The following is a 15,094-nucleotide window of genomic DNA, read 5'->3' as shown; positions in this document are numbered from 1 at the left end:
AGCTGGTAGTAACTGCCGGAACCCCCACCTTAACTGCACTGTAGCTGGGCAAAAATCGAGGCATACGAAAAATTTCCACCCCTTACCCGACTGGCGCCGATCTGGCCAAGCAAGATCATACAATGCCTTGCGCAACAAATAATTATTCAAACAAATTAAAATTGCACGGGTCTGCACATTAGGTTCTTGCCCATACCCACTCACTTTCGTGCATATAACAAAGGGGAATCTGTAGGCCCTGATAACCTCAGTCTCCCAATTCCAGTCTTTTAAATCCGGGAAGGCTTCCTTAAACATTTCCACAACAAATTGTCTCACATCTTGCCCTTCCCGCTTTTCAGGAACCCCTAAAATGCGAAGATTGTTCTGTCTTGATCTATTTTCCATATCTTTTAGAGTCTAATCAATATCCTCTCTAATCTTTTGTAGATCTGTAATAGACGACTGTTGTTTAACCAGTGAATCTTCAACTCCGGAGATGTGTTCTTCCACCTCCACGACCCTTGTAGTTGTTTCAGCACAGGCCTTTGCAATGCGACGAACCGAATTTTGCAGTTTACATACAGCCCCCTGTGTGCGTAGACCTTCCGCCCTTGTCTCCTCCCTGTGGGCCATTATGACTTTATAGATTGTACTCAATGTTATCTCACCATTATCCTCACCAGGGTTACCAACATCAATTTTGGCAGGCTGTCTACTGGATGTACTGTCCCATACAGGCTGCCCCAGAGGAATCTTCATCACATTCAGCATGTTATCCCCGTATTCTTTTGTTTTCTTCACAGTCTCTTGATTAGCGAATTGCTCCAGGCAGGAGTCTCCTTCCCCTAGATGTGAGTCTACTTCATCACCCCAGTCACCGACTGTGCTCAGATTTTCATTATCATTGTCATTATCATGGTCGTCATCATTTTCTGAGACAATAGAGAGATCCGACATGGAATAAAATTTCCCACCTGACCCAGCAGATTCGGCATCATTCTTCTTTTCTGGCGCATTAGCCGCATCCAGCCCACCTAGTGGAACAACACCCGCAGTTAGAGGACCCTCCATATTGATTGCCGTGCTGATAGCTGCCACATCCCCCGCAGCACTACAGCTCACTACCGTCTTCGCAGCAAGGACATTACCGCCAGGAGCATTACTAACCATAGACCCACACAATGCCAAAGATTGCATCAATGGTGGATTAGCTCGTTTTACCTGGGTTACTTGACTCCCCGCCGCCTTACCGTTAAGTACAGGTTTCTTTTGAAATATTGTGGGGACTATGCGATCTTTTTTAGGAATATCTTGTTGTGCATGCTTGCCTTCTTGCCAAAGTCCATTCTCTATTCCAGAGACATCAGGGTCAATGCTCCCAGCTGGACCCATCGAGTCCGACACCAACACTGCAGGCCCCCGCCTACTTTCAACATTGCTCCGCACAGGTGTCCCCCTGGTCACAATTAAATTTGAATTTGGGGCAATATTAGGAGTTCCACCACCGCTGGTCGAACCCCCCGAAGTTACAGAGGATGAACCGACTGCAGCTGCCGCCGCCACTCCACGAGTTTTTGCCCCTCTGCCTTTTGGAGCCATTCCCAGTTCCACCACTGAATCCAGCTCACACTCCTGCCCAGTCAAAGATCAGTCCCGCACCAAGCCACCTCACCTTCGAACTACCGGCGAGCTGCAGGTTCCTAATCGAGCACTGCTCTACTCTGGAGCTCAACTCCGCTCTCCTCCGCTGTCTCCGCTCACTCCGTAGCTCCACCTCCACTCCGCAGTACACAGCTACCAGGGACGCTGTAGCCTCAGCCACATTGCCGAAGACCGCCGCTAATCCCCACTGAGTAGAGCGCGTAATACACACGTACCCGCACGAATCCAACCACTGCAAGAATTTCACCATAAAGCGATCAACAAACGTCGCAGGCTTCTCAAACAGCCACAGCAGCAGCCGCCATCTTGCCTCCCACCCGAATTCACAGTTCTAAAAGGCATTTGTAAATTTTAACAACCTGACGGGGCATAAAAATTATCCTCTCAGTATATTTGACGAGTTATTTAAAAAAAGAAAAGTAGCTTGTATTGATCAGTAGAATGCATCCTACTGCCGACGCACTCATTTTAAATTAACATGGCAGAAACACTAACACTGGTGTGGCAGACAAATAAGGAAGGGCGAGAAGAGAACTGACATAACCCTCTCCAGACCCCCATTTTAGAAAACATGAGAGGACAGATTACCAAAACCGTGCCCTCTCAGGAAAAGTTTTCTCAGGGAAGCTTTCCCTACAGGGGCACAGATTGGTACCACAGCAGGGAGGCCATGAGACAGTCTGTGATCCGAAATACATGGCCACTCTAGAAGAGGGTGAAAATTTTAAATGTGTGCATCCCTTTGTTTGTGTGGGTCCATTTGTCCACGCAAGGGAAGGGCAAAGAGGCAGTGGGGAGATATTACGTCAGGCAAGAGTTGCTACAGATTTGGTATAGACACCAACATATACTTTGGGAGAAACATGGAGACTCCCATGTCACAGATTAGTGACTTATTACACTTCCTTTTGTCTCTGAGTGTGTGTGAGACATGTAATAGTATAATGTGATGTGAGACATGTTACAGTATAGTGGGATGTCAGAGGGAATTCAGTGTGCACCACTAAGCTGGGCAGGTGGAAAATGTTTTTGAAAGAGGAAGGATCCAGTACATGCCCCAATGTACTGAAATGGGTGCATCCTGTTGATGTAAAAAGAGCTAATGAATGTTTTTTCATGAATTAGACTGAATCATTCTCTGGTACATTGCAGCTGGACCACGTGTGGTGTTGCATGTCACAAGAGACTCTTGAGAATAGCCCTCAGAAAACCAAAGGTCACCGTAAGTAACAGACCATTCACCAGTGGATACACATGGAAACAGAACTGCAGAGGTGATAACATTGAAAGCCTACCTGGTGGGAGCTTTGTTCAAACTACAAAAAGTTTATTTATATGTGTTGTGGATTGTTTTGAATATTGGTGGGGTGTGATGTGGAGGAGAAGAGAAATTTATTTTCTTTGACCACTTAATACTATTAAACAGTCTAAGGTGTCAGGCATGAAAGAACACCCTTCAGAGTTATCTATGACTAATTACATCTTCATGGAGCTTGCGTCCAGCAACGCATATCAAACACCACAGAGATTCTAACAGGAAAAACTGCTGATGGTGCTAGACAGTGCTTGAAGGTATGATTTGAACACCTCTCTGGACTGGAACCTGCACTTAAACGTGAACATCATTTTATTCAAGGTTAGAGAAATTGTTGTGAAATCCCCCATATCATTGTATTGGTGAGCAACAATGGTTGTTATTTGCATTGTAAGGTCAGGACAGTAAATGATTTGCATTTTACACGCGAATGCCGTGATTCCAACTACTGATTATATGGTCGATGTTGTGCGGTCTGATTTCCATGGTAATGGGATCCAGTAGAAGGCCATGTTACTGGACTGTGTGTGATGTGGAGTCATGCTACCTTGCAAGTTCCCTTTATGTATAATGAGCAATTTCCTTTATGTAGTCTATTCACACAAAAGTATACTTTGCCTTCTCTAAATTGAAGCTGAGAGTTCATACTTATCATTAATCGCTATAATGAAAAACTAAATTACATCAGAATGAGAATGTGGTAGTCAGGAGCTTCAATGACTATAGATAGGGTTGCATAAGAAATGTGCAATACCTGTTGGATGCTAGTGCAAGGTGGAACACCTCAGAAGGAGGATGGGGTCTATTTTGAATGAACACAGGCGGTGCAGTGTCCTCAGTTTTATCATGCTGTGTTATTTATTGTTGTGATCGCAATCAAGTCAGGTATGTAGTATTTGTGTCATGATACGTTTAAATCTCTAATCCGGGCCAGGAGTCACCACCACACTATTCCTTCCACCGTCACAAGCAAGAAATGCCACAAATTCCAACTTGTCTCCTCATCTTCCAGATAACTTTATTATATGTAGCAGGATGTGAATTTAAACACTTCATACTCATCCTAATCAGTACAAGACCCCCACAAATGACTGTCAGTTTACCATAGTCATTCCTAGGAATAGTTTGTTGGCCTGATAATCAGAGTCTCAGGTACAGAAAAGGCTCCAACCATCTTGACCCTACACTTGGACCCCGCCTGAGTGAGTCTTAAGCCATCAAGTGCTGCCCATTCAGTCTGGCCCCATTGGTGGTGGTTTTAAAGGTGCCCAGACAGCCAAAATCCCAAACTTAGGAATTAGAAAACGTTTGGTTAAAAACTGCTCCGAGAATCGAGAGGAGACCAGGACTAACCTGCTCGTTTATCCACCCAAGGTGCTTCGCTGGTCCACCTGAGTTCACACCAGCTCCCACTACACTCTTCACCACAGGAGCAAATCTTGCTCAGAGGTCATTCGCCAAAGGGGTTTCCCGCTTCGTGAAACTCTCCTTGGCTACAGCCTCCAGCTTCAACCGTCTGGAGATTTTCAACTTCCAAAAAAGAGACTAAGTCCCAAGGTACAAATCTTCACAGTGACTTCATTCAGTGGCTCCCAGGCAATGATGCCTCCTCCTTTGACGCAGTCTGCATGCAGCCTTGCCTCACTGAACTTCTACCTTCTCAGAACATTTTTTGTTGAAATTTCTTCTAAGTCCAAAAGTAAGCGCTAACTGAGCACAATCAACGTTTTGTATCTGACTTGTACTCCATCACGGTCTGCCATATTTTTCGACTTTGGCCCAGTCTTGCGTTACTAGATTTCTGCGGTTGATGCTTTGATCTTTTAGGTGCTAGTTTTTACCTTAAACTTTAAAAATTCATAATTCTGGTTCTTCTGATTGAATTGTTGTTGTTTTGGTATGAAATAATTTATAAAAAATGACTACACTGTTTCTAAATTGCTGTGGTATTTGTTTATGTGTTGTGGGTTCACTTTATTACTGACTGTTGGCTGCATACATACTTTACACATTACCTCTAAATTAAGCCTGACTGCTTTTGTGTCAAACTACCAGAGGGTTAAGCATTGGTTAATGTAGTGACTTTTGAGGTTCACGCACCCAAGGGATTGTGACAGTTACTTGAGCAGGGTTAACAACCCATTCAACCAACAACCCAATTTCTCACAACGTTCAATTCGATTAACATTTATTAATTAAATAACATACTTACAAAAACATCCCCAGCTCTGAGAGTTTGGATGTGGATGTAAATTTGTGATGCTCCATCCTCTTCTAGTGTTCTGCTTTTTGCTGTCAATTTAGATGGTACCTCTTTGCTGTCCTTTACTGGAGCAGATTGTTGTGGTTGGTCATCAGACAATTTGTTCCTCTGCAGTATTGGTAAAAGGTACTTCTCTTCACTAAAACTGTTTGAAGGCATGTTCTTCTCACTGTTAGACTCAATTTCCTAAAATAAAATAGTAATATTTATTTTCTCAACTGTTGTCTTCAGCCATAAACCAGGTGAAGTCAATAACTCCAAAAGCCTTCTGTAAAAGAATATTAAAAATGTGCACCTTTTGGACACAAGGTACAGCAAAATGTTCGGGTCTTTCTACTAGCAATCACATCACTGTGCGGGGTCAGCCAGCTACAAGCACTCACCACTCAAGAACCATACTATCAGACATATTAGGACAGAATGGTCATGAGAACAAATTCACAATTTATTCTAAGGTGGTGCCTCGATTTAATGTAAATCAATTCATACAGCTATCAGCATTCTTCCAACAACCAAAGACATGCAGAAAGAACCCTTCACTATAATAAAAGCGATCAGGAAGCAAAGGATGTAGGAAAGGGAAAACAGTTATTTTTCACCAGCAGGCAAGGGGATGTCAGTGTCCAAAGGGACCGTTGCATGGTGGATAGTGCAAACCATTCAAACATGCTACAAGAAGGCAGGAGTAGCACTCAAGGAGAAACCAAGGGCACACTCCACAAGAAAGAATGCAGCTTCCCTAGCCTTTCTGACAAATGTCTCTATCAATGACATCTGTGTGCCGGCTACTGAGTCATCCGTACACACCTTCACAAAGCATTACTATGTAGAAATGTAACTAAAAAAATGCTCAAGCAGGGAAAAAGTGGCTAATCACCTGTTTGTAAGCACAAATTCATTTCTACCCAGCCTCTCTAATGTGATAATCCTACAAGATCAGTATTCAGCATGTGAATATGTGGAATAAATGCACAGCATGTGAATCCCAAAACATCCTTCAAGTTGCAAAACTACTCTAACATGTCACTTTAGACTGTCAACAAGATCAATGTAAATGCTTAAAGAAGCAAGGCAGCTGACACAAAAAGTTTTTACAGTAACAAACGGAAGAAGTTCTTACACTGGGGTAACATCAAGGAAACCACAGGGATTGGTCACAGTATGCCATCATGATCAGATAACTTACTCAACTGCTGGACAAGCACCTGTGATATGCCTCACTAAAGAAACACTTAGAGGATATTGTGGCATACCCAAGGGGGGGCATTAGAGAGAATTCGCTTGACTACACCAGTTATAAAATGTTTTCTAAAAGGAGCAAAGAAAGTATCACACCCAAGAAGCAAACCCATGCCCACTTGGAAACTGATGTGGTGCTTACTGAACTAATGACATCACCTTTTGAACCAATGCACAAGGCATGACTCAAGTTCTTAACTCTAATAACATCCTTTCTAATCATTCATTTCAATCTTTATTTCGATCTGTTTAGATCATAAAAGAATACAGCAGTTTAAAATAAGTTACAAATAGTGTCAAGTATAGCAGGGTTTAAAAACAATACAATAAACATATTTAAAATCAGTTGCACTACATTATATTTAAGAATCATCTAACAATTCATTTATCTATATCTAACTTAACGCAGCGTTTACGGGTATGCCACATAGCTGTTAAGAATTTTGCCACTGCAAACACAATTGGGGGGGATAGTTCTGACTTTAGTATTCTGTAGGCTGGGAGGTAGTGCCTGAAACAAAGGTGTTTAAGGAGTGGGACAAGCCAGTACTTCCTAAATCTTTGGTAAGCTTTACAGAAAAATATAATGTGCAGATAATTTTCCTGGGGATGTGAACAAACTGGGCACTGTGTGGAGGGCTGGGACTTAGCCCAACGATCCGTAAATGCCCTAAGAGGAAGGGTGCCGTATCGTCACTGCAAAAATAGTTTTCTGGTCAGGACGGGACTAATGCCATCAAGGACAAGCTCTCTCAAATCTGTTTATCGAGTCTTTGGACTTGATAAACAGATTTGTTAAAGACCCCTCGCGTGTACTCTCAATTGAGACAAGTAACTTTTGCTCGTAAAAGTCTCTTGAAAGAAGTTTGCGTGGGATCCTACAGCATGCGTTTCCCGGATCAAGCCATAGTTCTGGTCTTCCTAGTGTCTCGCATATTTGTTTAATGTATCTCAGCCATGGGATTTGTGTAGCATTAGGTAAGGGTAGGATCTCTTCGAGGTCAGCCCTATAGTTTGTTAGTTCTGGGGTGCTCCAGATTCTGCGCCAAAAAGTTATAGGTTTTAGTCCCAGCTCTTCTGTTATCGGTCTGAGACCCAAGTCTAATCTCAGCTGTAGGAGGGGGGTGCTAGGTGGTAGAGCTGCCAGCTGCCTTATGAAGTTGTTCTCACTAATCTGCAGGTTCTGGGCAATTGTATGACCCCAAAATTCTCCACCATAGGTAACTGCCCCTCTTGCCTGCATTTTATAGATTTGGAGGAGGGGACCAAAAGGCTTGTAGGTCGACCTACTTGCCATACTACAGATGCCACCCGTTAACTGGACCAGTTTCATGTTAGCCTTGGTGCGATGCGAGTCCCATGTCATGTTCTGGTTGATGGTTACCCCCAGGTATTCAAAAGTGAGGACCCTCTCTAATCTCAGTGGCCCTATGGTAGGATTTGGGCGAGTTGAGGAGGGAGGGTTAAAGATCAAGTATTTCATTTTCAGGGCATTGATCTCCAGCCCACGCTCCACACAAAAAGTCGAAAACCCGTCCAGGACCCGTTGTATTCCCATAGGGGACTTGGATAGCAGTAGGGTGTTGTCCGCAAACATAATAGCGGGCACCCTGCTGCCATTGAGCTTGGGAGCGTCAATGTCACCCAACCTATTCAGGTGGTCGATTACCCTGTTGACAAAGCGGCAGAACAGGGTCGGTGGTAGCACACAGCCCTGTCTTACCCCTCTGTCAACGGGAAAACTTTCCGAAAGTGCCCCGCTTCTGCCACACCTGACCCTAGCGAAATTCCCCTGGTGTAATCTAATCAGAATTGACAGAATGTCGGCCGGGATCCCTAACTCCGCCAAGACGGTCCATAATCTGTCTCTTGGCACTAAGTCGAATGCTGCTCGCAAGTCCACGAATACCGTGTACAAGTTGCCACCCTCGATTGCCGAAGTCTTCCAGAACAAAAGATTCAGACGGAAGATCTGGTCCGTGGTTGAGACCCCCCTCTGAACCCAGCCTGGTAGGGGCTCAAGATGGCAAGTTCCTCAATCCAAGTTTTGAGGCGATCGAGTATCAACCTACCAAAAATTTTCTGAGGTACATCAATGAGGCTGATAGGCCTGTAGTTGGCTGGGAGCAGAGGCGATCCCTTCTTATATATGGGAACAATCTCTGCGCCCAGCCAAGTACCGGGCACCTCTATGCCCCTCAGAGCTGCGTTAAATATCGTCGTCTAGTAGGGCGTCCATACATCTGGCTCCTGTTTGAATAAGTCTCCCGGAAGACCATCCAAACCAGGCGCCTTCTCTGATGTCAACCCTGCAATCGAATCACAATCAGTTGACAGCAGAGGGTTAGTGAGATTAAAGTGCTTACTACATAAAAAACATATCTTCGGATACAGAAAGTGGCAAATGAGAAAAAAACAAAGATTCATACCTCAGCTGTTAACAAAATGTCATGTTAATCAGGCTATTCACTGACCAGCATTTTTCTAGTAACAAAAGACATAGGCAGGGAACACTCTTCACAAGCTGAACGTATGACAAGCAATAATATACTACCTAAAAAGGACATACTCTATAAGGAAGTGGGACAGTTTTTTGTATGCTCTGTACATGCAAGGAAGGGCTCTCTTTTCACTAAAGGAACTATCACAAGATGGACAGTGCAGACAATACAATACTGCCACAAGGTTTTGTAACATGCAGTGAACTTTTGGTGGGTTAATTCCTCCAGGCAGTGCATCTTTGGTGCCATATGTAATTGGCTGTGGATCTTTGATGCCTGCTTTTCTCCATGTAGTGCATTTAAGGTCATTTTTCTCTACATGTAGATTGTCTCCAGTTGTTTTTTTGAGTCATACTGTGGCTCTTTTGATGCCTTATTAACTTGTTTTTATAGCCAAAACGGTGGCTTTTGGTGTAGTATTATTGTCAAAATAGTTCACCTATCTATGTTTTATAGCTAGAGGTATGGGTTTATATTGGTGTTTTTAAATAGCTGCAGCGGCCACATCAGTGAGTATATTGCTGTTTGTAGCTGTGGATATAGTTGTATTTTTAGAGGAATTAATAACAGCAGCAAATCTGTTATTTTGTAGCTGCAATTGAGGATCAGTCAATTAATCTCTCATTTATAGTTTCAATTGTAGGCAAAGGAGTGGGGTGCAGTATTTTTATGAGTATATCAGTGTTTTACAGTTACAACAATAATTAATTTAGTGGCATTTTTTGTCCATAGGGTATTGGCATGTATCCCAGTGGTGTTGATATATTTAGTTATTGTGTTATGTGTTCCATCGTGATTGATCTATTGGTCTTTGCATAACTGGAGAACATGACTTGTGTTCTATAAGTTTAGTAGTGGCAGTTCATGCTCAGCTACAGTAGTGAATATATTAGCATTGGTAAAATAGAAAAATTGTATTTTTATAGAAAAATCAGTGGATTTATGGATGTGGTTATGTTGATGTATTATAGTTGTGTTTTTATAACCATAGTGCTGCTTGTTTGCTGTTTTCTGATATATATATAGTTAGTTATTATTAAGTGCTCTCCCTATGGCTGCAAGGTTTTAGAGTGCGATGCTCCTGTGATGCCTCGGGGTGCTGTCAGTTGCCCCTTCCTGGCACAAGACTGTGAAGATGGGATTGGGGTAGAGATGGCACTGCAGGTCTCCCGTGTCAGGTGAACTTTCCCCTGCCTGGTACTCCACATGATGCAGGTCTTCGGGGCATTCAGGAATTTCCAGGTAGCAAATAATGTGATGACATATGCAGCCTGGACCACCTCTTAGCTCGCAAGATTTGTGGTGACATTCCCTGGTCCGAATGTCTCATTAAGATGGAGCCCAGCACACATTATATAGGGAGCAGATTGTGATTTTGGCAGTCTATGGACTGCCAGACTCATGGGAGTGCGGCAGCGGTCTCCCGACTGCCGTATTGCAATTAGGGAGGTCAGACCATTGCCCCGCCACAACCGCCAGGAAACCAACATCCCCTGGCAGTGGTGCGACGGTCAGGAGGCATCAAAATGCTTGGCGGGACCTTCGTGATCCCGCCAAGCATATTGGGAGTTTCCTCTCTACCATGGTTTCATGGCTGTGCCTTTGCCATGAAAAACCTGGTGGAGAGGAAACAAAAGGCGTCCTGCAGTGCTCCCTGGTAGCACATGCCCTGTTGATGCACAAAGGGGGGCACAACTTGTGTCCCCTGTGTGCAGGCACACCAGTTCCGTACGGCCTGGACTGTAAAGTCCATGCCGTGTCGGGACTGTTTTTGGCGTTCCCATTGCGGTGCCTATTTTTAGAGGCCCCACCGTGGGAACACCCAAAAAAGAGCCCACCTGACTGGAGGAAACTCTTAACCTGGCAGGCGGTCTGGCCACAACTTTGATGGCGCAGCGGCTGGGCCAACCCGGTGCCTCACAACCACAGTCACCCTAAGCCTTTTACACACTCTATAGCAAGCTGCACACCTGTTGTTTGGCACTTTTTGTTCTGCTGTGTAAAGTTTACTTTCTGGGAGTGTGTGCACAAGAGTGTCTGTGTGTGTGTGAGTGCACGTATCTGTCAGCATGCGTGTCTTTTTGTGTGCATGCTTATATAAATACTAGCAGCCCGTCCCAATGTTGTCCAGGTATGAATTGCTGCCGGCCAGTAGTATATTGTTTTGTAGGATTTCGTTTTGATAGCATTTCTTATCTGTGACAGAAGCGCTCCGATTCACAGTACACTGCTGATACACTTAAGAGTCTGCGTTCAGTAGTGTGTAAACTCGAGTTTCCCTACTTTATTTTTCCTTGCAATATTATATAGCACAAACTCGACAACATGGCATGAGCACAATTTACATTACAGAAGAACACATTCATTTGTGGTAGGCACGGGGAGACAAAGCGATTTGCCTGGAATCACAGGATGTAGAGCTGATGCCGAGATTCGAACGTAGCTCCCCAGCTCAATTCTAGAACTTGTGGCGGGAGGTGTGTCTAAAAGTGTATGTCGGTGCTGACCATCAATGAGAGAGACCTGTGCATTTTTCAAATGGGTGGTGAAAATATATGAGTATGTTGCTGGAGATGTGGGCCGCCATGCCACCAATGTACTTACCGGGGCAGGGTAAACACCCATTATTCAGCAACTTTCTTTCCACATACCACTCTGCAAACTTTCATTACGAAAGTACCATGACTCCGCAATGCCATTATAACGCATGGCATTATATTTTATATGCTTTTAACACGCATACATTTACAACAAAATTCGTTGTAAATGCATGAATGGTAAAAGCATGGTTTTTTTTAATGTTTGGATAAGGTAAGTATGGGTATAGGAGTATATGTTTTGGGGTACTGAGGTATATGTTTTGGGGTGTTTGGGTATTTAGAGGGTTCAGATATAGTTTTGGGTTATGGGGTACAGGGGTATTTTAAGGGTTCAGGGCTAGGTTTGGGTTTTCGGGTACAGGGGTATGTTTAGGGTTCAGGGCTAGGTTTGGGTTTTGGGGTACAAGGGTATTTTTGGGTTCAGGGGTAGGTTTAGGTTTTGGGGTACAGAGCTATTTTTAGGGTTCAGGGCTCGGTTTGTCTTTTGGGGTACATGGGTATTTTAGGGTTCAGGGGTAGGTTTGGGTTTTGGGGTACAGGGGCATTTTAAGAGTTCAGGGCTAGGTTTGGGTTTTGGGGTACAGGGGTATTTTAGGGTTCAGAGGTAGGTTTGGGTTTTGGGGTACAGTGACATTTTTAGGGTTCAGGGATAGGTTTGGGTTTTGGGGTACAGGTGTATTTTTAGGGTTCAGGGGTAACTTTGGGTTTTGAGGTACAGGAGTATTTATAGGGTTCAGGGCGAGGTTTGGGTTTTGGGCTACATGGGTATTTTAGGGTTTAGGGATAGGTTTGGGTTTTGGGGTACAGGGTATATTTATAGGGTTAAGATGGGTTAGTGTTTAAGGGTGTTGGGGTATTTTAAGGAGTAAGGGTGGGTTATGATATGGGGTGCAAGGGTATTTAAAGGGAGCAGGGTGGGATTAGCACACGATATGAGACATGGCATGAAGGGCGGAACGTACCACACGCCCCCAGTGTTTGTCACGCCCCCAGCACACGCCCACAGCACAACGCAGACACGCGCACAAGGGACTACTTTGCTGGCACGGTTCTTTTACCTTTTAAATGTATATGGTTGGTGTCTGCATAGCCTATGTCCTTCTACTGCAACTGCCATTTCCAACGCTGTATTGGGTGTTGTGATTGGTGCTGTGGTTCCTGAGATTGCCCGTCTCAAGTGTTTGGGCTCTCTCTTTATTATATTAGTATGGATATGGATGTGTATTTGTAAGTGAGCCAATAAGTTTCTATGTGCCTTGTTATTGTTTCTAGTGCATTACCACTGTGAATAAGTGTATATGCGTGTGTGAGCACATAGTTGTATTCACACAGCATAGTAGGAGCTTATACCAGACCACTGGCATGGTGTTTTTGCAATAAACTGTGCACCTTTGTTTCTTGTCAGTTGGCTTTTACTACAGGGGGTTGAGCACCCTGTCCCATGGCTAGGAGCGGCCATTTACCCTTGTTTGTCTACTGGATTTTCTGTCCCTTAGGTCTTGTGCTTTGCAGTGTTCTGTTCAGCAGTCATGAAAGTCTCTGTGTTGCTGTTCAAACTTTTTGGAGTGATTTGATTTCTTCCCTGTGATGTAAAGATGTGATGAAAAGATTACTAATAGGTAAATATACATGGGTCAAAGGTGGCAGACTGTATCTCTGCTTTGCAGATTTGAGCAGTGCTTTCGATTTATTCGATCACGTCAGCCTATGGTCAACCCTGCTATCCATTGGTGCGCCTAGACCGATAATCTTCTTCCTTGCTAGGCTATATGAGAAATTATCGAGTACAGTCTTCTTTGGCCCACGAGGCAAATGTACCAAGTCAAAAGGAGCATTCAGCAGGGCTGTGTTCTTGTCCCTCTGTTGTTTTCTTTGTTCATTATTGGGGGGACAAGGCCCTCAAAGCTATATAAGCAGATGCCCCCCAAGTCGCCGGGAGGCCTATACAAGTTCTATTGTATGCAGACAATGCTGTTTTGCTGGCTAAAACCCCAGTGGGCCTACAATGTTTAATGAATACTTTTGCGATTTTATAGCTGCAAGAAAACTGGTGGTGAACAAGAACAAACCCTATACAATGATTTACAGAGCCAAGCTAAAGAAATGTCGAACATTTTTTATGGATAATACCCGGGTAACTACAGTTGACACTTTTTGCTATTTGGGCATCACCTTTGCAGGAAATCGCTCATGGTCACACAAAATTAACAATGTCAGGTGACGTAAATAATTATTTTACTTTCTTAATTTCTATGCAGGTAAGTACTTAATCAATAATAACTCAATCGGAAAGAAAGAAAACAGAGTCCGTGGTGTTAGAGTTCTTAGGGGTTTTATTCCTCAAAAAGGAATGGTCTAGACCAGGATATCATGTTCTGACCACCACAAGGGTGTCAGAAGGGATAGAGTGAGCGCGCTCCAATTTATTGACAATACATAGCTTATATACTTAATTCATGTCATACGAAACAGTCATAATGGGCGTAACAGCTGAGAGAAGACAAGATAACAGTATACACGTGTTACAAGTACGTAATCAGAAGGCGTGAACTAGAGGTGTGTGCTAGAAACGTCACAGGTAGGTGTCACAAAAGAGTGGCACTAACAGAAATGTTGCAATGTCAGCAGAAATCGGAAGCTTGGATGCGCGCGCAGCTGCATGACGTGTGATTGACGTGAAGCTGGAGGGTGCAGGGGGCTTGACATTTACACTGACGGAAAGAGACAGAAGTCTGGCATGTCAGATCAACTTGTGCTTCTATCATATCTGATATCTGGTGTTTAGGAACTGAGCTATCTGGGCAGAAAGGTCTCTAGGGCAGAAGCTATTCTATACTAACTGTGAGTGCGTGTATAAGCGCCTAAGTGTCTGCATGAGAAGCGTGGGGGCACGGGCCTTCCATGGAAGCATGGCAACAAGGACTATGAATTACGTGAATTACTTGCACAGAGACAGGCCGGCCCTTTGGCCCTGCAGCTGAAGAGGGATGTTTACTGAAGCTAGCAGGCAGGAATGTATTTTCGGGGAGCGGAACAGATAACTCGAAGGTTATAGTCAATCTTGGCAGGCAGCAGGCAGCAGGCTGGGCTGAGCGCGAGAGGCCGCGCTGAAAGTAAGTCAGAGTTCACGGGTACAGAGGCAGCCTGGGCAGAGGCCCTTGGAGTCAGAAGCCAGAAAAGAGGCTCGGTAGCAGAAATTCAGGGCCTACTCAGCTAGAGCTAAAAAACGTAGAAGTACACTACAAAAAGACGTTGGCATAGCATACTCAGGAACGGACCATCCAACCCATTCAGGGTGGGTCTGAAAGAGGACATGTTAACGTTGGACGCAAATGTATTTGCATCTTCATAGCTGGTACAGGAGGGAAGTTACATGCACTTTAACTCGTACATGGAGACGGTGGGGTATGCGCTAGGGAACACAACTTGACCATAAAATTCTATATTTCCTCATTCCCTCCTTGTTCCCTACGGACCCTTCATGATATATCGATCATCATAAATTGATCAGTTTGTTCTTGCAGCATAATTT

At 44.1% G+C, this 15,094-nt stretch overlaps 1 protein-coding gene across 1 annotated transcript in view; it reads right to left on the bottom strand.

Moving 5' to 3' along the window:
* The window catches only part of LOC147696883 (cyclic nucleotide-binding domain-containing protein 2-like), a 636,311-nt gene that overhangs the window by 58,063 nt on the left and 563,154 nt on the right, over positions 1-15,094 (bottom strand). The window contains exon 13 of the mRNA XM_086933251.1: positions 5,172-5,408. Coding sequence (XP_086789377.1) covers positions 5,172-5,408 — 237 coding nt within the window. The remainder of the gene's footprint in view (positions 1-5,171; positions 5,409-15,094) is intronic.

The sequence above is a fragment of the Lissotriton vulgaris genome, chromosome 8 (genome assembly GCF_964263255.1).
Source record: "Lissotriton vulgaris chromosome 8, aLisVul1.2, whole genome shotgun sequence".
Classification (NCBI taxonomy): domain Eukaryota; kingdom Metazoa; phylum Chordata; class Amphibia; order Caudata; family Salamandridae; genus Lissotriton; species Lissotriton vulgaris.
Note: the sequence above shows the minus strand (reverse complement) of the source record. Positions and strands in the feature narration are given on the sequence as shown.